General features: G+C 38.0%; 3 protein-coding genes across 3 annotated transcripts in view; all 3 read left to right on the forward strand.

The window, feature by feature from the left end:
• fusl (transmembrane protein fuseless) overlaps positions 1-21,282 on the forward strand; it is a 362,638-nt gene that overhangs the window by 263,256 nt on the left and 78,100 nt on the right. The gene's annotated exons all lie outside the window — the stretch shown is intronic.
• On the forward strand, positions 247-11,144 carry eIF3k (eukaryotic translation initiation factor 3 subunit k). The gene is made up of 4 exons (XM_083137605.1): positions 247-426; positions 6,673-6,892; positions 7,429-7,648; positions 10,908-11,144. The coding sequence occupies exons 1-4, from the start codon at positions 368-370 to the stop codon at positions 11,063-11,065; spliced, it is 657 nt and encodes a 218-aa protein (XP_082993731.1). The 5' UTR covers positions 247-367; the 3' UTR covers positions 11,066-11,144.
• On the forward strand, positions 12,081-18,319 carry LOC146000146 (uncharacterized). The gene is made up of 3 exons (XM_083137487.1): positions 12,081-12,275; positions 15,806-15,947; positions 17,889-18,319. Exons 1-3 carry the CDS (start codon positions 12,081-12,083, stop codon positions 18,317-18,319), a joined length of 768 nt encoding a protein of 255 aa, XP_082993613.1.

A 21,282-nucleotide genomic window follows, 5' to 3' on the forward strand; every position in this document is an offset into this window, starting at 1 on the left:
CCCAAAATCATAATACGTTTTATCACACTTGTTCGTTCGATCCACTCGTTGGAGCTTTAATGAAAAAGTCAAGCTTCGATTTCGATTATATAGTGATGAATTGATAGATAAATAGAATTGATCTGATCTACTCCTATTTCATATTGTCTCGTCACTCCTTAGTCCGTAAGGGGAAAACAAAAAAAATCACAAGAAGATCTTTGAAATGTATTTCTGAAAAGAATGAATCATTAGAAAACGACCCTATGTTGATCACTAGCCTGACTTTCAGGAAGGCAAGACAAACCACTGGCAACGCAAGAAGTAATCCATATGGTGTCAAATTTTAAACTTCATTTCTAACATAATTACTCGTGAAATTTTGAGAATGGATACTGCAGACGCTGTGAGAAAAACCGTTGCGTCAATGTTAAAGGGGATTGAGCGGTAAGATATCTTTTTATTGATACATTTTTTTGTAGTGCATTTTGTGTTTGTATCAAGAATTTATAGTCTAGGTGTCTGAAAAGGTGTTTTTAATAGAGCGTAAATTTATAGATCATAGTTTACTCGTTTATGAAATTTAGAGGCGTTTGCCCCGAATATGTGTGTACGGTTTTTTTTGGGGGGCGGTACATTTTTATTTGGATTGCGGCATACAATTTTTTTTCTTTTATGTATACGTTGTGGAATTCATTCGTGGAGCAGTACACAATTTATCATGTTTACAATGTGTACATTTAATATTTTTACATTCGCATGCACCTTACTTTCCTAATCAATGACTATACCATTTCATAACCCATATTTCTTTTTGACTGAAATATTTTGTAACAGATTTGGGAGCGATTTTACAATACAGGGAATTTCTCCATTTTGTTTGAAATTCGGCATACTCACTAATTTTGGCCCCCTAATCACGAATCTGCAGTCAAAATTTGGCGCTCACACGTGGAAATAGCAAAATAATCGAAATTAAGTTCTTATTTCCACACCCTCGATTTCCGAATTTCCCGCCGGTTCCGGGCTCCGCCCCTGGGGTAATCGACCTACCGCCCCCAACCGCTATCGCGGCCCCGCCTATATCTATAGACTCCCTGTTAAGGGCATGTTAGAAAGTGGCCGGATTCACCTGCCCCCAAATAAGCGCCAAATTTATACGTGAGCGCCAAATTTTAAGTGCAGATTCGTGATTAGGAGACCCAAATTAGTAAGTAACCGAAAATTCAAACAAATTGGAGAAATTCCCTGTATTGTTAAATTATACCCAGATTTGCTCACTGGCGAGGAAGGAGACGTCAGTAGACAAAAAATCTGTCAGTATTGTTAGATGAATTAAAAAGTTATACATGTGAAATTGTGGTATGTGGGGACCTAAACATTGATTTTCTAAAAAATACAGGACGGAAACTGCACTTTGAAGCCACAATAAACACTTTTGGCCTAAAGCAAATTATAACTACACCCACGCGCATAACGAAAGACACACTCTCCCTCATAGACCACATGTTAATAAGTGTACACTCAAAAGAGTTTCAATGTGAAAACATATCAGTCCACTTCTCCGACCATGAAGCACAATTTTTATGTCTCACATGTAAAAGAGAAGCTACTGAATATCATAGAAAGCCACTAAAAATGCAGAAACGTAAATATGATGAAGGTTCTATACTCATGTTTATTGGAAAACTAAACAGCGAAAATTGGGAAGATATTTATAATTTACCTTCCACAAACGAAAAATTTAATCTCTTTCTGAACAAAATTATCTTGTTACACAATGAATGTTTTCCACCTAAACAAGTTATCATATCCACTGAGTGTAAACCATGGGTCACAAACGGAATCAGAATCTCAAGTAGAAAACTAAAAATGCTCCACTCTGAAAGTAAGGTGAATCCCAATCCATCTTTTCTGAAATATTACAAGAGGTATAAGCAAATATATAAAAATGTACTCCACCAATCAAAAATTAATCATAATGACCGTAAAATCAATAATTCAAACAATAAATGTAAAACAATGTGGGAAATAATAAGAAATGCATCAACAAAACACCAATCTTTACATAATAATATGGTGATATGCATTAATGGAAAAGAAGTCCAACATCCCCCTAATGTTGCGAATGCTTTCAATGAGTATTTTGTAAATGCAGTTCCAAATAAAAGGAATGGGCTTATGGCTGCTCCAGAAGAATGTTCTATACACATAACAGTAAATGACAAGTCCTTGTTCATTTCCCCCATTACTGAACAGGAATTAAAGATAATTTTCAGGCGTATAAAAAACAAACGATCTTCCGGCATTGATGAAATACCAGATTTCCTAATTAAGAAATGTTATAGTTCCCTATGTCAACCATTACTACATATAATAAACAATTCCATTGAACAGGGTATTTTCCCAGACAGGCTAAAGATAGCTGTTGTTAAACCATTACTGAAGAAAAATGACCCAAAGGTTTTATCAAATTACAGGCCCATTTCGCAACTCTCAGTCTTCTCAAAAATTATTGAACATGCAATAATGATGAGAGTAGAAAATTTCTGTAGTAAACACTCAATCTTAAGCGTGTCGCAGCATGGTTTTAGGTCTGAACGAAGCACGAAAACAGCATTAGCAGACTTAGTAGAATGTGTCACACAATCGCTGAATAATTGTAATCACACGGTAGGAGTCTTTTGTGACCTATCAAAAGCTTTCGATTCTGTAAATCACGAGATATTGCTGTGGAAACTTCAAAAACTTGGTATTCGTGGACTACCACAAAAGTGGTTTCAATCTTACCTTACCAATAGAAAGCAAATTATAGAAATCGCTCACACCACAGCAAAAGGATATGTAACACATCAGCACTCCACCATGAAAAGTGTAACATGTGGGGTGCCTCAGGGAAGTATTCTTGGCCCTCTTTTGTTTCTTATGTACATAAATGATTTACCAAATGTTATACCCGAGGCAAATGCAATATTATATGCTGATGATACAAATATTATAGTAACAGACACTTCCAAAGATGCTCTACAATCTAAGGCTAATAACGTATTAAACAAATTAGATGACTGGTTTTTAAATAATAATCTACTCCTCAACAGCAAAAAAACAAATTACATTACATTTTCTACAATCCAAACCAGAAACCAAATAAGCCTCAATCTAATATCTGGGAATACACAACTAGAGCCTAAAAAAAATTCAAAATTTCTGGGTATCATTCTGGATGAACACCTTAGCTATACAGAACACATAAACACGCTACAATCAAAATTAAGTAGTGTGTGCTATGCCCTTCGAGAAATGGTAGACATCTCAAGCACCCAAACTGTCAAGTGCCTTTATATGGCAAACTTTGATGCTGTACTAAGATACGGGATTATGGTTTGGGGTAACAAGGGCCACTCCAATGTCCTTTTTATGCTTCAAAAAAGAGCTATAAGAATCATAACTGGAGTAAAGAAAACTTATTCATGTAGAACTCTTTTCCGTAAACTTAATGTGTTAACTCTTCCCTGCATATACATTTATGAATGCTTAATTTATAAATAAATACGGAGAAACTAGTACTCACTTTTATCCGCGAAGCTGTTTTTTCTCTTCTTTTTCGATTAATTTCAGTGGCCACTGCCACCATCCTCGTTGGAACTTGTTGCGCTGTTGCTTGGCGTGCGTCTTTTGTTCGTAGTTCTCTGGCTGCCGTTAGGTGCGCTGTGCGTCTTGGTACGTCGTCTGCTATTTCCGGGCGATAACTGCTGCAGTAGTGGAATCCAAGTATGGTGCGCTTGCCCGCTATCGATGTTTAGTTCGTGCGGGAAGTGCATTATGGCGTGCGTTTCCTTGATTTTGGTGTCTATGAGCGTGTGGGCAGTGTGTTTGACTCGAACCTTTTGAATTTTATGGCTATTGTATTTGATATGTCTAGCAAGACCAGTAGTGGGTTGGGCTTTTTTCGCATCTGCTAGGTGCTGTTGGATTCTTTCATTGACAGATCTGATGGACCTGCCGATGTAATGAGCCTTGCACTCACACTCAGCATCATATACACCTGGGTTGTCAAGGGGGGAGAGGAAGTACCGTTTGTGCTTGTTCAGTTTGTCAGTTATTTTGGAGTTGGGTTTGTGCGCTACTTTGATGCCAAATGGGAGAAGGGCTTTGGCTATGCGGTTGGAAGTGGTGGGATGGTAGGGGAAGGCAAACCATTTATATTGGTCGCTGGGGGTTGGTTGTGGCTGGGTTGCTTGTGGATGGGTTGATTGTGGTAGGTTAGGGTGTCTGACCTGTATTTCCGCCTTACTGCACCAAGTAGAGAGTTGTGATTCAGTGTAGCCATGCTTCAGGGCTATTTCTGTGATGGTGGCTATCTCCTCTCGTAGATCCTCTTCTTTGCCACAGTAGGAGAAGGCTCTTCGATAAAAGTTTAGCCACACATTGGCTTTTTGCTTAGGGGGATGGCTAGAGAGAGCATGTATGTACTGGTTGCCTGCATCCGGTTTTCTGTAGACGGTGGTTGTGAATTTGTTAAGTGCACGGCTGATGGTGATGTCCAGGAAGTTGATTTTACCAAGTTTTTCATGCTCTACGGTGAAGTTGAGCCTGGGGTGGATGCTATTTAGTTTGTTCACTAGGAGGTTGAGTTCTTCTGCCTTTTTATATACAACTATTGTGTCGTCCGCGTACCTTCCATATCGGATGTGTTGTAGTTCTGGAGTGTGGAGTATCTCTTTTTCAGCCAGGTGCATGACGATGTTGGCTAAAGGAGCTGATAGTGGGTTGCCCATCGCAAGGCCCTCGGATTGGTTGTAGAATTTATCTTCAAACTGAAAGTAATTGTGTTTTAGACAAACTTCCAATAGTCTGGTTATCTCTTGTACCTCTAGGGGCGGGATTCTGTTAGTTGTCAGCCATCTTTCCACCGAACGCAGTGCTAGGTCTATGGGGATTGAACTGTACATATCTACTATATCAATTTATGTTAAGCAAAATATTTCCAACTTTGCCACAAATGAGGAAATACATGGCCTAAACACAAGAAATAAAGACAAACTTCACATAAAACACTGCCGCCTTAACTTATGTAAGAAAGGTCCCTTAAACTCTTCAATAGACCTCTACAATAAACTACCACAAGATGTGAGGAAAGAACAAAAATTGATGATATTCAAGCACAAGATAAAATCAATGCTTCTGAAGCATGTTTTTTATTCTATAGCTGAATACATGGAAGCAACTTTTATATAAGACAAATGTACATAATGCAGTATAATCACATATTTTTCTTATAAAATTAAATGTCAAATGAAAGTGGATAATTAGTATCACCTAGAAGTAGGCTGCAATGTTCTATATCTTCTCATGTTATTTTTTTTTTTTTTTTGTGATTTTGACATAATACGAGAGTAAGACCTAATTTTTTACAATTTTTGGCTATATATTTTGTATTTGTAAAATCTATTAATGTAGTATTGTATTGTAATGTAAGTATTGACATGTCCTATATTACCATGTACTGTAATTTGTACACACCGGTAGTCCTTGGACGCAAATAAACTAAACTAAACTAAACTAAACTAAGGCAGTATCAGTGGCACTTGATATTCACTATTGTACTATGAGACTCAGAGGCAAGCGACCCAGCATCAGCGCTTGTCTTTCCCGGTGAACGGGGTCCGCGACAATCGCTAGAGTCTGCTATTAAAATTACAGTTTTCATATTGTGTACTAACCTTGACTACAGAAGGTGTTGAAAATGATGTCCCTCTGATGTAACACATTCCTGGCATCCGAAGGAAATTGGCATTTACACGTGCAAGTTCGTCTACTATAATTCTCCCGATTTCTCATACAATACTTTCTTTTAACTCACGGATGGTGTGCGGATTGTCTTTGTATACTTTATTTTTTAGATTTCCCAAATTTTCTTTCTACTTTTATTCAGAACTGACCCTGTTACTCTAAACTTTTTTACGAGGTTTAATATAGTGGTCCTATGTGGAACGGGAACACCAGGAAATTTCAATGCAAAACAACGTCGCACTTCTCCACAATTCCTCTTTCCGAAGTAACACTCGACGAGATAAATCCTTTGTTGTAATGTAAACTTTTGTGGTGCCATATGAAGCGACAATCTTCAACACACGGACACAACACAACTTCCGAGGGAGGATTATACTGGCGTCAGTCTGGAACGTCAACAGAAGGGGAAAGAGAGTAAGAAAAACAGACTGTAGCGTGCGACTGTCGCGGACCCTGTTCACCGGGAAAGACAAGCACTGACGCCGGGTCGCTTGCCGCCGAGTTTCGTAGCGAATGTCAGGGAATGCTCTGTATAAACCGTTTAAAAATTGTTCTCTGTATGTTTCATAAAGTTTGCACTGAAATAAAGTATTGTTCGGCGATGCAATGTATTCACTACACAAACAAATTGGTGCAAGTTCTTGCAAAGATGAGGTACAGCCGTGATGGAACTCCTGGAGAGTCAAATATGTTTGAACCAGTATTCTTTTGGAATTCTTTCCTGTGTGAAATAGTTTGCTTTACTGCATTGAGGTCCAGTATTTGTTCTCAAATTTTGCCAGCCACTAAGCAATATTTTTATAATTTATGATTCCAAAACTAATAAATTAAACCTAACCTAACCTAATTTGTGAGTTCTTTCTACAGAAAATTTGTCAATTTCATTATTTGTTGTTTCAGATACAACCCTGAAAATTTACCAACACTAGAGCGATATGTAGATATTCAAGCTCGTGAGAATGCATATGATCTGGAGGCAAATCTTGGCGTTTTGAAGTTGTACCAGTTGAATCCACAGCATTATAAGCGGGAAATAACCTGCCAAATTCTCCTGAAGGCGATGACGAATTTTCCACACACAGACTTTGTTTTATGCAAGTGCCTTTTAAATCAACAACAGGTGTGTATGACTTGATTAGTATTAGTGTACATAAAGTGGCACACCATCAACGACATTATGAGAAGGGCCATGTGGTGTACTACCCAAGGATTTAAAAGTGCAAACTTACATGAAATAGTTGTGTCATTCATTTATTATGTAATATGAAACATTGTGAAATGTTTTGAATACATCAATTTCAAAAGTTACAGGGATATTTTGTAACAAATCTGAAATAAAGGCATTGTCTAGTACCAGATAAGGGTTTACATATTCATAAAATACGTAATACTTGTTACAAAAATATTGAAAAAAAAATATTACGTATTATATTTGCTGTATCCTTAGACTCCATGAAAGTGTTGAGCTGTGAAAGACAGAAGTGCTGGGAAGATATCGGTAAAAGATTCCAACCGATACTTTCCGATACCTATATCACTGGTATCGGCTGATACCGATGCATGTGGGTCAGCTCAGCCCTACAAAATAATATTTTTTTGCAATAATCAAATAACACATTTTCGGATGATATTCACTGTTCTCATCTTTGATTCCAGATGAAAGAGGTTCCAATAAACCACATCATGTATTTGGCAGACTTGCTGGAGCGTTGCGACTTTGTGGCCTTCTGGGAAGGGGTGCACTCCGCCCCCGAACTGTGCACCAGCATCGTGGGGCTCCAGGATTCCATCCGGAAGTTCGTTTGTCATGTTGTTGGAATAACTTTCCAGACCATAGAGAAGGGGGTTCTCTCGCAGCTGCTGGGAGGCCTGGACGGTAAGCAGCTTTTTCGTTTCATTTTGCAGATTATGTTGAACTTTGCCTGTCAAAATATCAAAAATTATGGTTTGTAATGACCAGGGCTAGGATTTATATGTAAATACAGTGGAACCCGATTTTATGTACCTTGGTTTTACATTTCCCGCATTTTACATTCAATATTCATGGTCCCAATAGAGCAAGATGATATAAAATTTTCCTACATTTTACATTTTACATGAAAAACATAAAATCGAAGTTCCAGTGTACATACTTTTAGTTTGACAAATTATCCCTGGTATTTTGTAATATCTTTACGAATAGTAATGTTTGTAGTGATTTAAGACAAATTTATTGTCAATATTTCTACTTTTACTACATACTTTTACATATTTAAGGAAAACATACTTATTTTAAATATTTCACATATTGTTCCTATTTCATCATTTTGCAATTATTCAAAAAGATAAATTATCTGGCTCCATGAGCATTTCAACTCTCGGCTCCGTCACGTGTTATTGAAGGAATTATATTTATATTATTTTCTTTGTTAAAATTGCCATGCCATACAAGTTAATAGCAAAAGAAAAGGCTTCACAGCTTATCATCTGCGGGCATTATATGTACTTCTTATTGTTTTGGAATCCAGCATAGTTTGTAAATGTACAACAATGGCACGGCGAGGCAATAATACTGCTGAAGGATAAGTATTGTGGTCTAATTGTCGAGGTTTAACAGATTTGCAGGTTATTAGTTCTCAAACCAATGGTAGTGTCAGTCGTGTCTTACTTGTTGTTGCAGTTCCAGTACCAGTGTAGACAGGATTATTGAGAGTGAACAGTTAGAATGCCGCCAGATCCATTAATGCAATGGAAAATAATAAATTGTTTATTTTATTTGAAATCCAAAAGTGATTTTTTGGGTCCATATTTTGTCAATTTCTGGTCCATATGTACAAAGGCTGTCGCAGAGAAGGTGAGACTAATTCCTGTATAGGAAAACAGAGACCTCCATTGGCTAGCAAATGTACGAGGGTGAAAATATGATTCATTAGCTGCCGATTGAGACCAAAATAAGCGCAATAGGTCAAAAAGTCGTGACTGCGTAGCAGTTAAAAGACAAGCATGTACATGGACCCCTCCAAGAATCATTAAAATGAAACAAAAATATTACAAACCACAAAATTTTTATTCAGAATCAGCCATATCGAGTAGACGTACATCTTTTTCAAAATAGGCACCATTGAGAGCTAAGCAAGCGTCCATACGCTCCTGCCACTTTGTGAATGTCTGAAAATTCGTCGTCAGGTAGCGAACTGAAGAAAACTTGTGCTGCGGCGATCACTTCTTTGTTCGTCATGAAATGACGTCCACGTAAAGCGGACTTTAAAAGTGGAAATAGCCAAAAGTCGCAGGGTGCAAGGTCCGGGCTGTATGCTAGATGCGGGGAAATTTATATTTTTCTCTTCGTCGCGTAATCCTGAAAAGCCCGCGTGGTATGCGGGCGTGCGTTATCGTGGTGCAATATGAAGGAGTTCTTCAAATGCAGCCTCTCTTTTCCTACGTGCTGGCACAGAGTCTCAATGACTCCTTGGTAATACTGTGGCTCTACTCAGTCTGTCTTGATCAGCTTATGCCTGTTGAAACATTGCGTATGTTTGCACAGCACTTTTCCCTAAACACCAACAAAATTTTATGGCATGTCGCTGTTCATCTTGAATACTCATCACGAAAAGCTATGTTATACACAAAAACCTGGAGGGGTAAACGAAACACGTTCCACGTAAATCAACACAGATGCTCACTAACGTGGTTTCGCAACATGTGACAACTTACTACGGAAACAGAATGAGTCATCCTACACGACGCGACTAGTGCCAAAACCATAGGCAGTGTTGCCAAGCCAGGAAAAAATCTGTCTCGCCTTCTCTGCGACAGCCTTTGTATGTACATATAAAGCCATTTGTTAGTACATATTAATTTTTCTTGTGTATGTACGCATTGCAGAATTATATCTCCTAAAATGCCACAACAAGAAACTGTTTTTATGCTTGTAGCAACCGTAGATTACAAGAGATGTAATAGTACACATTAATCCCTGAGCTGGTAATGATCTACTCAATTTGCTTTTTATATCCAGAATAAAACACCAAATCTGTGATACTTACGAAATGAAATTACATTAAGCTGTGTCTTTGGCATAGTGTGGCGGAGAAGTTGGGATAGCAATGACATGGTATGCCAGAGACCCACGTCCGAATCCTGATCGAGCCTGCATTTTTTGCTGAAATTTTTACATGGAATGAAATGTTTATTTGCAAGTTCATGCTGCAATTTTGCTCCTAAATCATGAAAATTTGTCACACAACTGAGAAGTGTGTCTGTTGGTGCTACTGCAAAGAGATCTGTTGACATTGACAGTACCTCCATGCAGGTAAGAGACCAAGAGTGAAAAGTCAGTCAAAACCAGGGCTGGCCAGAAACGCAGGTAGTACAGCTCCTGTGTGCAATAAACTGCAATCAAAGTTAGAGTTGCACTGTTTTTGAATCACTATACTACAGAGCGATCCATTGAAGTGTAGACCATTGCATCAGTGGTTGCGCTATCTGCAAGCGAAGTGCTCAGAGCCGTGTGTCGGCACTGTTGACTGTCCGTGAATCAAGCATTCAAGTTTCCGTAACTAGTTTAAAGAGAGTGATTTATTTACAACATGGAACTTTTACACCTGGGAATCTTTATTCAAATAACCTTTGAACTTCACGTGCCGATTGAGTTAATACATATGGATCGTAAATAAATACACGCTGTACAGTAGAAACAATTTGCTGAGCCATAACACACTTTGTGGTTGAATACACGAGAGAAAACACAATACGTAACTAGCACCCTATCACTTAACAGGCCACACAACACAAAACAAGGCCCCTTATTACTTCACAGTCTCATGTCTACTTTCAGCATCTCCGTAAAATCCTGTTTCTACCCCTCTTTGCCAACTTATGTTGGCGAGTGTCTTAATAGAGATGTATAAAAAATGTGTGTGCATCAAAGGTGACTAGTTTGAACAGCACCTTTTATAAATCTGGTAAGTAAATCACTTTTTAAAATAATTACGAAAACTGTTGTGCCCTTGCTTCATCGGCACTACGATGCCGACAAACGGCCGCGAGTGCTTCACTTGGCGATAGCGCAAACGCTGACGTGGCGGTTTATACTTCAATAGATTGCTCTATAGAACAGAATCTGTTATCTTATTTGAACATCTCCTCCATTACAGATCGTACGTTGCAACTGTGGATCAATAAATATGGCTGGAAGGAAGCAGAGAATGGGTTGGTGTTCATTGCAAATCAGGATGAGAGTATCAAGACGAAAAACATTACGGAGAAAATAGATTTTGAAAATGTTGCAGGCATAATGGCTGCTTGCAGATGAAAAGTGTGGTAAATTCGAATTGGGGATTGTGAAACAAGTTACCTGTATTGAAATAAATGTTTGTCTTTGATTACTATTACTTTCCATGTGTTTGTGTGTGTTTACTCCCTCCTTCATGTGCATATGAGGAATTAAGGTGGCTATAATATGGGACGTTGGAAAATTGTGAAATACCGAATTTCTTTCAATCTGAGATGCACGTTTTTGTTTTGTTCTTGGATGTTAGTTCACCTTAGATTCGTGTTTATATGTATACCACGGCATTAGTGTAATGTACTGTTATTGCTCAAATGGTAAATGTAAGTGGTAATGACAATAGGAAATGGTAGCATTGTGAACAGTAAATGTCTGAGAGTCTTTCTCTTAATTTAGCAATTACTAAATAATGGTCACTGGCACAGTCAGCACCTCTATGTGTACGAACGTCAATTATACTAGTATGCGTTCTCTTATCAATGAGAATATGATCTATCTGATTATGAGTTTTACCATCTGGAGAAGACCAGGTATATTTATGGATATCTTTATGTTTAAAAGTGGTACTTTTCACAATTAAATTCTTTGAGGTTGCAAAAGTAATCAATCTTATACCATTATCATTACCAGAGGTCGGAAGTAGCGCGCTACTTGTAGCGGCGCTACTGTAGCTAGCTACAAAATTTGTAGCTGTAGCTGTAGCGGCGCTACATTTTATAAATTGTAGCTGTAGCTGTAGCGTCGCTACAAAATTCTTGTAGTTTGTAGCGAAAATCACCTCGCTACCGCTACTTTTCTTGTTGGAGTTTTGAGGTAAATGTTTACGTGGCAACAGTGTTTACCAGAGAAGAAGAAGAAGAAAGGTTGCCATGCAACTGTGTAGTGCGTTAACTTTGTTGTTTGTTCCTAAAGGAAAAAGTATAAATACCTTCGTCTTTGGTCTCTCGATCTCATTTGTATTTTGTTTGGGAGGTAGTGGAAGCTCGTGAGCCCGTTAATTTTGTGCGTCGCCTTTGTTTTATAGTACCACGTTATTATTATGAGTGATATCGACAGCGACGATTGTGGAAGCAAACCACGCGAGAAGTTGCCATGGGAAGAATACAATAAGTTTTTTACTTTCAAGAGGACAGGGAAAAAAGGAAATTTCATTGTAAGCTGCAATCTTTGCTGCATAGGAAACGAATTGTCGGTGACGAAGACCAGCACATACAATATGAAAATTCACTTACAGGTAAGTGTAAAATTAAAGGATATAATAATAATGAAAGGGGAGATATAAACTCGGTCACATGTTTCATTACAATTTCTTGAAAGTGTGTAAATGTAGAAATAATGCAATTACATGCCACGTTGTTTACCTGCCAGTTGGTAACCATTAACATTTATCATACATTTGTACATTTTACACAGTTTTTCTCCTGTGTGCTATTTGGACAGTCTTTCGAACAAAGGCATGTAGTGCTCACCAAAGTCGGTAAGTGGTTGGTTTCATTAAATAGTACTAGATTTTCGACTTCTGTCCAATGTATTACTTTGGAAGGATTAATTGAAGCATGCGAAAGTTTCCGAAATAAGTTTTTAAAATTGTGCAGAACGTGCACCTAGTTTTAGTCGAAGAAACCTCCAACTGTGCGCCAATTTCGTACTGGAAAGTAATTTCCAAAGTTTCCGTGCCCATAAAATTGAGGTGTGTGTGTTAACCTCAACTTTGAAACATTCGTCCGTAAATAGCGAGACCCGAATATAAAGTTCGGTATTATCTAACCTTCTTGCTTGGCCGAATCATTTTCTCATGAATATAGTAATATTTTGGGCCTAATCTGCCGTTTTGCAAATTGTCCAACGTACTGTTATTTCAACCCTTTTGGAAGAGCAAAAAATATTGTAGACGAAATGTTTGTTGCTTGGAATTTTGATCGACGTCTTCAATCGAAGTTATTTTTTTCCCGCTTAAATAAGAATTTTCAAAGGGATTGCAGAGAATTTCACAGTGCGAAAATTGAAATTTAGAGTTATAATGAATTTAATACCTTTTTCACTAATCAGGAGCTACTACAATGTGGAGTTCTAAAGTCAATGTGGTGTTCATTGTCATTTAATATCATGCACGTGTGATATGACCACAAAAGACATAAAAAAATGGAAGTGACGATTTTCACCAGGTGGTGGGAATAGCATACGAGGCTATTTTCACCAACAAATGTAAATACTTGACCATAGCATTGTATTTGGCGCAAGTTTCTTTTGTTGCATTGCGATTTCATCATTCTACGAATGCAATTTTTATATGCTTAGATTTAAGTCTGTTAACACATACTGCGGAGTTTTAGTGATTACTTAAAGATGTATGCTTTCATAGTTATGTTAGGTGGGCCAGGTTTGGTTTTCTTAGCATTAAAATAAAGTCCCTAAATGCATTCTACTAAACTTCCGATTTACTTCTACTAGTCTACAATACTTAAGTTGCTTCACGATGGAAAATGCATTGTCCGTGGGAAGCACGCATGCTCGCCTAAGGTAATTTTTAAGTGTTTTTTTCAACATTTATAACTTTTACCGAAATCCAAACAAAGGTTCAAATTTTGTGTGATAATGATTGCCAAAATTCTAAGATTAGTCTTACTGCTAGGATAATTTGAAAAAAACAACAAAAATTCATAAAATAATCTAAACCGTTACCCACATCCATGTTTGATACCCAGTGGAGGTACATTGTAGTTCAGATTTTAAAATGTAGGCCCACTCCCGATTAGCCAAACTGTGCATAAAGTGGACTTAAAATCTCATTGGGCAGTAGTACTTAAGTTACTGCTAAGGAGTTAATTTAAAGTAAAATTGGTGCAACTACTACTGTCACAAAGTAGTGAGAATAGCAGAAAGTGTTAAGACCAGAAATCACATGATCTGGTGTTGGGAAGTATTTACAAATAATTTTAATGCTGGAAGTGACCTGCCTAACCTAACAATGAAAGCACAAGGAATGCAATGCCCCTTTTCATACTACATCATGTGACATATTAGCAGTACCAATTCATATTAGAACACCTTGTGATATTTTTCAAACTTCATAGTGTGAAGAAAAATTACTTGTCCATACGAAAATAAATGCACGCTGACATAAGTTTCTTACACATCAACAATTAAGGAATGCACACATACATGTAGTAGGCCAGGTTGGAGATCATACACATGAGAATTTAAATTCTGGTGAAAATAGCTTCAAAGCTAGCTTCACCACCTGGTGAAAATAGTTACTCCATAAAAAAAAAATATGTATTGAGAGCAATTGAACATAACTGCATAACCTCATAAGAATCACTTCCTTGTAGTTGATATTCTTCCTGCCCCTCCAATAAATATCTCTCAGGGCAGAATAACTTTTTTGTAGTGAAAATGTTGAGACTGTGAGTAAAGTGTACAGATAGGTATCCGAGTAGCCATAGCCTGGAATGATGTTGAAGTGACATTTTCTCATTATCTGATTTCACAAACTTGGAGACATTTGCATTACTTTATGAATCTGGGGTCCTGGATTTTCAATTCGTGGAATAAGGTGTTTTGACAAGTTATGAAAGAGTAGAGCTGTAGAAGGTATGAATCAAAATTCTTGACCCTCGTCCCCCCCCCCCTCCCACAAGGGTTGGAAATGAATAAAAAAATTATTAGTTATTATTCTTATTCACAGCTTTCATTCTTTCTAGTGTAATTAAACACTTATTTTAAAATTTAACATACTGCTTTGATATGGAATTCATAGCTAGACAAAAAATGAAACTGACTAATCAGTTTCTTCAGTGCATTCTTCAAATTTCAGTTCCGTTATTAAATGGAATGTGTGCACATTCATAGAGCTAGAATATATCCATACAGATATCCTCTAGTGTTCAAACCCAGTAAAACTTGACGTTAACGTAAAAACAAACATAACATTTATGTTACCACTTTGCCATTGGGTAAGCACTAAGGCTGAGCCAATATCACTTGGATGCTTGGGAATTGGAATGATAAAAGCTTTTTGAAATATTGATTGATATCAGAAATTATACTGCTCTAATTATTTGCATAAATTTACCAAAGTTTTTGCTTAAAAATATTTATGAATATTTTATGTTATGCTAATACAAAATTCAATGTTTTTGCACATAAATCGGGCACAACTTCCAATTTTGCATAATTCCCAGGATAATTAGCCTCTGCGAAAGTGTTTTGTGCCATTTATGTGGATCCTGCATACAATCAAACAACAAAAAAGTATCTGCCAGTATTGATGAATAGAAAAGATGCTTTCTGATACAGATACCACTTGTATCAGCTCAGCCCTAGTAGGCACACACATGAGGCAAAAACAAATTAATTCCTAGAAGCAATACCCAATGTCTTCTCTCATGACATGCTATTCACATTAAGGGAAGTGTTTTCCCACAAACACTAGGGACCAAAATTGTATATATTGTTTCCATTGCAGAATTATTTATCTCAAGACAACTTCACGTCTTTAGTTTCTGAGGTAACATGGGAGAAAGTTGCCATGGAATTCCACAGTATTTATTCATGACAGTCTCGGCAACTTTTATTCTTATAACGGGACCTTATAAATGGTCCCGTGGCATTTTACTGTATGGTAACATGTGTAAGATTTCCTGTGATTATTTTAAATCCCAAGTATTTTGTAAGAAGTTCAAAATTTCAGAGATTAAATCTTGTTACTGTATCACTGCACTTTCATTTGTGCACCTATAGTCATAATATTTTTTTCTTTAGAGAAAACATGAGCAGAAGTTGGGAGAGTTGAATAAATCCATTGAATCAAGCAGAAAGAGAAAAAGAGAGATCTGCGATAGCAACCAACGGCAGAAGCAGTTAAAATTAAGCAGCCTCAAAGATGGAAGATTCTCTTTTTCAGGTGAGTTATTTGTGAGAGCATATTGATGTTTGGGATTTCTATTTTGGTTTTCATCGTTCTTATACCACTCATGAGTGAACTGTGACTGTGATGAATGGAGAGAATGAAAGAGACAGTCACATCCATACTTTACCCACGATCCAAACCAATTGACAGTGGCTACTCACCGGAAATTCTGGGAATTATGCATGAATATTTTTGTTCCGGGAATTATGTGGAATTTTGGATTCATTGGAATCGCACACTCTTCATATTGTTAATATTTTTATTGAGGGGCGGTAGTATGTAAGTTTGGAATAGAGAAAACCTCTGCGTGCATCCTTGAATTTTTGGAAGGTTTGCCTTGAAAACCGGGAATTATACTTGAATTTTTTCATGGTCTTAGAGTGGCCACCCTGTGAAGTAGCATGCTAATGCTAGCAAATCCACCATAGGGACTGGCAATTTCATAATTTTTATTGTACAATTCTTTTGTCTTCAACCATGGGCAGTGCGAGGGGGTGCTTGCGTGCCCCTTAATTTTCTTCCGCATCCCCTACGTTCAACTGAAAACCCTAACTGTTAGAGTGTATATTATGTCATGTCACATTGAGCACCGAATGTCAGGTACTGAATGAAGTAAGACCGTTATTATTGTATGCAATGGACAAGCACGTAAAGAGATGCAGCGGCAGCCTCTATAAAGATCAGCGGCAGATTTTTTTCTTCAGTCAGCATTGTTGTTATGATTGTTTTCTTCCTTTCTTTCATTAAGTGCTCTGTATGCGGTTTTCGATAATCGCCTATAGCAGAGATTCCCAAACTTTTTTTGTTTCACGGCACCCTTAGTGTTTCAAGATTTTTCCGAGGTGCCCAAGTCAGAATGTAGGCCTATCTAACACTTGGCAACGCTCAGTTAGTGTGGTTAGGTTGCTTGCCTCAAGTTAAAAAAATACACATATATCAAATTCAGAAATATATTACACATAATAAAAAGTACTAAATAAGCACATACATTGGAGTGTCATTTCAGTAAAATAGAACATTTCGCGGTGTGCCTGTAAACCATCCAGTGTGCTGCAGTGAACTGTTTGGTAACCACTGCCCTATAGCTTGGTGTGAGTTATGTTTTTATTTTATTTGTTTTTTTATTGTTAAATGGTTTATTTTTTGCCTACTTGTTCTTCCTCTTACTAGAGCAAAAATTGCAGCTGCTTTCAAATTATCAGGAAATTATTTAAGCAAGTTGTAATGTGAAGGGTAGTTTTCTTGTTAATACATTCTATGTATTTGTTCCACATTACATGTCTAGTAAACGTACCATTTCAGGCTTTTTCAGAAACTCTTACGAAGAGGCCCAATGTTCACGAAAAAATTTTGGAATAAGTTATTGGGGGTGGGATTTTATCCTGAAGTGGCAGACGGAAGGTACAATGTACTATGCAATCGTATTTTGTAACTCCACTGGTTACATTAAAAAGGTTCAAGAATTGTGTTTTTAAAGGTCAGGATAATTTCATTTTGTATTTCACTACATAGTTCAATGAGACTGCAACGTGTATCTGAATGTTTACACTGTATGACAAATTTCTTGGAGTATAAGTATCATCATGGACGTCCAGGGGGAGTTCAAGCTGGGGGGAGGGGGCACAGCTTCTCGTGAAAATTGATGTCAATCTAAAGATATATAATTTCATTTCAGTCAGTAATTTATGTTAATCAGTGGAGGCGATTAGGGGTGTAGTTGCCCCCCACTTTTTGCTATTTATGCTAGTTACTATGCTAAACCTTATCTACCAAGAGAAAGAAACTGTTCTTCTCACACACACCCCCCCCCCTTTATTTTTTAAAGATTGCATGCATGTTAGTTGAATACTGATAATTATAATTATATATTGAAACTTTTAATTAATTCTTAATCTTTCATGGCATTAATCAAATTTCATATCCTTTCATTTGTAGGGGAAAACCAAGAGAGTATAGACAATAAGTTGCTTGAGTGGATAGTAGATGGGTTGCATCCATTCTCTGAGGTGGACAGACCATCGTTCAATGACTTATGGCAGTCTTTAACAAAGAAGAAGTTGATGTGCTCTGCGACCTTAAAGAAAAAGTTGGGGGAGCAATATGAAAGAATGAAATCTTCAATGTTAGACGAATTTGAAAAGGTCAGTTTTGTCTCAGCCACAGCAGATTGTTGGACTGCACATCATAGGTCCTTCTTAGGAGTAACCTGCCACTGGTTGGATCCACTGTCTCTAGAGAGGAAATCTGCTGCTCTTGCATGTCGGCGTCTCATAGGAAGCCATACTTACGATGTTTTGGCAAAAGAGCTGCAGGACATACTCTATGTGATCAAAAATATCCGGACACTCACTGGAATTAGGGCGTGAAGTTCGAAGCATCCTCCATCGGATGCAATGGCAATCAATACCATGTGGGGCCACCCTTGACCTTGATGACAGCTTCCACTCTCGCAGGCATACAGGCAATCAGGTGGAGAAAGGTATCTTGGGGAATGGTGGCCCATTCTTCGCAGAGTTCCGAGATGAAAAGAGCAGTGGATGTTGGTCGGCATGGTCTGGCACGAAGTCAGCGTTCCAAAACATCCCAGAGATGTTCAATGGGATTCAAATCGGGGCTTTGCGCAGGCCAGGCCATAAGTGGGACGTTGTTCTCTTGAAACCATTGTCCCACACGGTCCACAGTGTGGACGGGGGCATCGTCGTGTTGAAATACGCAATCATCACCCGCGAAATGTTCTTCGATGGTAGGCAGCTTGAAAGTTTGTAAAATGTCAACGTAATGATGTGCCGAGACAGTACCATGCAAAGTAACGACTAGACCAATCCCCTTCCAGGAAAAACATGCCCACACTTAATTTCACTGTTGGCACAACACAGGATGCTAAATGTTGTTCATGAGGCATTCGCCTAACTCACACACGATCATCGGATCGCCACATGGTATAACATGATTCGTCACTGCACATCACGGATATCCACTGTTCTAACGACCAGTTGCGCCTCTCCTTGCACCATGCGAGGCGGCGCTTCGCATTTTATTGGGTGAAGTGGGGCTTATGGGCAGCCGCTCGTCCATGGTAACCGAGTCGTCGTACCCCATGTCGCACAGTCATGCTGCTAGGATTACATCCTGTCCTGGTTTGGAATTCCTGTGTGATGGTGGCGATCGCTGATTGCCGGTTCTCTCATACTACCCTATTCAACACTCGGCGGTCTCTGTCTGTCAACATGAGCGCTCGGCCAGAACGTTTTGCAGTTGAACACGTCCCATTACGTTTCCACTTTACTATCACATCGGCGACAGTGGATTTCGGGATGTTTAGGAGGGTGGATATCTCGCGTACTGACTTGTTACTCCTGTGGCACCCAATCACTTCACCACGTTCGAAGTCTGTAAGTTCCTTCAATGGACCCATTCTGCTGTCTCGTGCACTATGCTGCCTGTAGTGGTCCCTTGCTTGCCTCACCTCACTGTAGATGGCTCCACAGACTGGCCTACTATGCACAACACACATTTTGACTGGTGTCCGGATACTTTTGATCACATAGAGTATTTATCAGGTACCACATTCATAATAAAGTAGTGGGTGTGGTAACTGATAATGGATCAAACTTCGTGAAAGCCTTCAAGGAGTTTTCTGCAAGTGAGCCGGAGGACAGCCAAGAGTCTGATGTGGTGGAAGAAGAAATTACAGAAATTCTTGCCACAGGAGATTGCACTTTGCCACCACACATTCGCTGTGCAGCACACACTTTACATCTTGTTGCAGTGAAAGATTCAGAAAAGGCTGCATCATCAGATGCAAATTACAAAAGGCTCTTCCGAAGTGCCTTCGCTAAAGCACAGGCATTGTGGAATAAATCCAGGCAGTCTTCCCAGGTTGCTGACATAGTGAAAAAACAGCTTGGTGCATGTCTGATTGTACCAAATGCAACACGGTGGAATTCAGTGCATTCTGCTGTATCGGCACTATGTCAGCATTTTACAAAGCATGAGGAGAAAGTGCATGCAATATCTGATGCAGTTGGCCTGTGCAGATTTTCTCCACATGAGATTGAATTTTTGAAGGTAGGTCTGATATGATAAAATTACTTATGCAGTTGGCACTCATTTCATACTCTTAACTTATTCAGTCATTGCAAGCTGTACTTACAAACTGCTATAATATTCTTAATTTTTGCCTTCAATTATTATAGTGTACTTTTTAAGATTCCAAAGTGCAGAATTTGCATAATATTTTTCTCATAAATTTTAAGTGATGCATACACTTATGTGCTGGAATCAGAAGAAATTATTAACATACATTTTTATTGTGGAGATTAGAAACTGTTTGCTGTGTTTTTCCAAAATGGATTTCCTTTGAATGATATGCTACATTTAAAGTACATGAAGGAATCATGCTTATGAATTGTTTTTAATATTTTCCCCATTGTTTATTGCTATAACAAACATTATATTTACAAATGAATAAATTAATTCCTACAATGTTTTAAAGTAACGTACATTTTATTTTTGAAGGAATATGCTGAGGTTACACAACCACTAGCCAAAGCAATTGACATTCTCCAGGGAGACAAGAAGGTGTCCATTGGATATCTCCTTCCCACACTCCACCAACTTCTTCGGATCCTTGGTTTGAAATTGGATTCTGGGGATGTAGCACATTGTGATGCCCTTGCCAGAGCTATTGTTGATGGTGTGAAGCAACGGTTTGCAGGCATTTTGTGGGATAAGGATACAGTGCTAGCCGCTTGTTTCCATCCAAGGTAAGAAGTTATCTGGAATTAATTCACTGCAGTGTCTTTTATATCTTGATTATTCACATGAAAGATGCATGATGTTTTACTTTACATAACAAAACATCAACATTGTTAACTTCTCTTATAAGATAACAATTACGTGCTTTCATATGTGCACAAATCAGAATATAGTTGCTTTATTTGATGTTCAAAATAATTTCTTGGCAACCTGTATTTTATTTAGTGCATGCCAATGTTAAACTTGTCTTTGGTTGAGAGGCGGATATCTAGTCTTGGCCAATAATACCTTGTTATGTGAAGTATACATTTCAGCTGTTTCTTTTCACTATTTTTTTTAACATTTGTCTCATACTCATTTGTTTTTATAAATATATTATTTTATGCAGTTTCTCAATAGCCTAAGAGGTTTTCTTTTATAGTTTCCAGAACTTGATAACATGGTTGTTTATTATTTTTTTCAGTGTTCAAATGTAAACCAGCTGTCTTCCATGGTGCAGTAGTAGTTATCAAAGCATACTATGATACCCAGGAGTCTTGGGTTCAAAGCCCAGCCTGGGATTGTGTGTTTT

The sequence above is a fragment of the Lepisma saccharinum genome, chromosome 16, assembly GCF_977018435.1.
Source record: "Lepisma saccharinum chromosome 16, izLepSacc3.1, whole genome shotgun sequence".
Taxonomy (NCBI): domain Eukaryota; kingdom Metazoa; phylum Arthropoda; class Insecta; order Zygentoma; family Lepismatidae; genus Lepisma; species Lepisma saccharinum.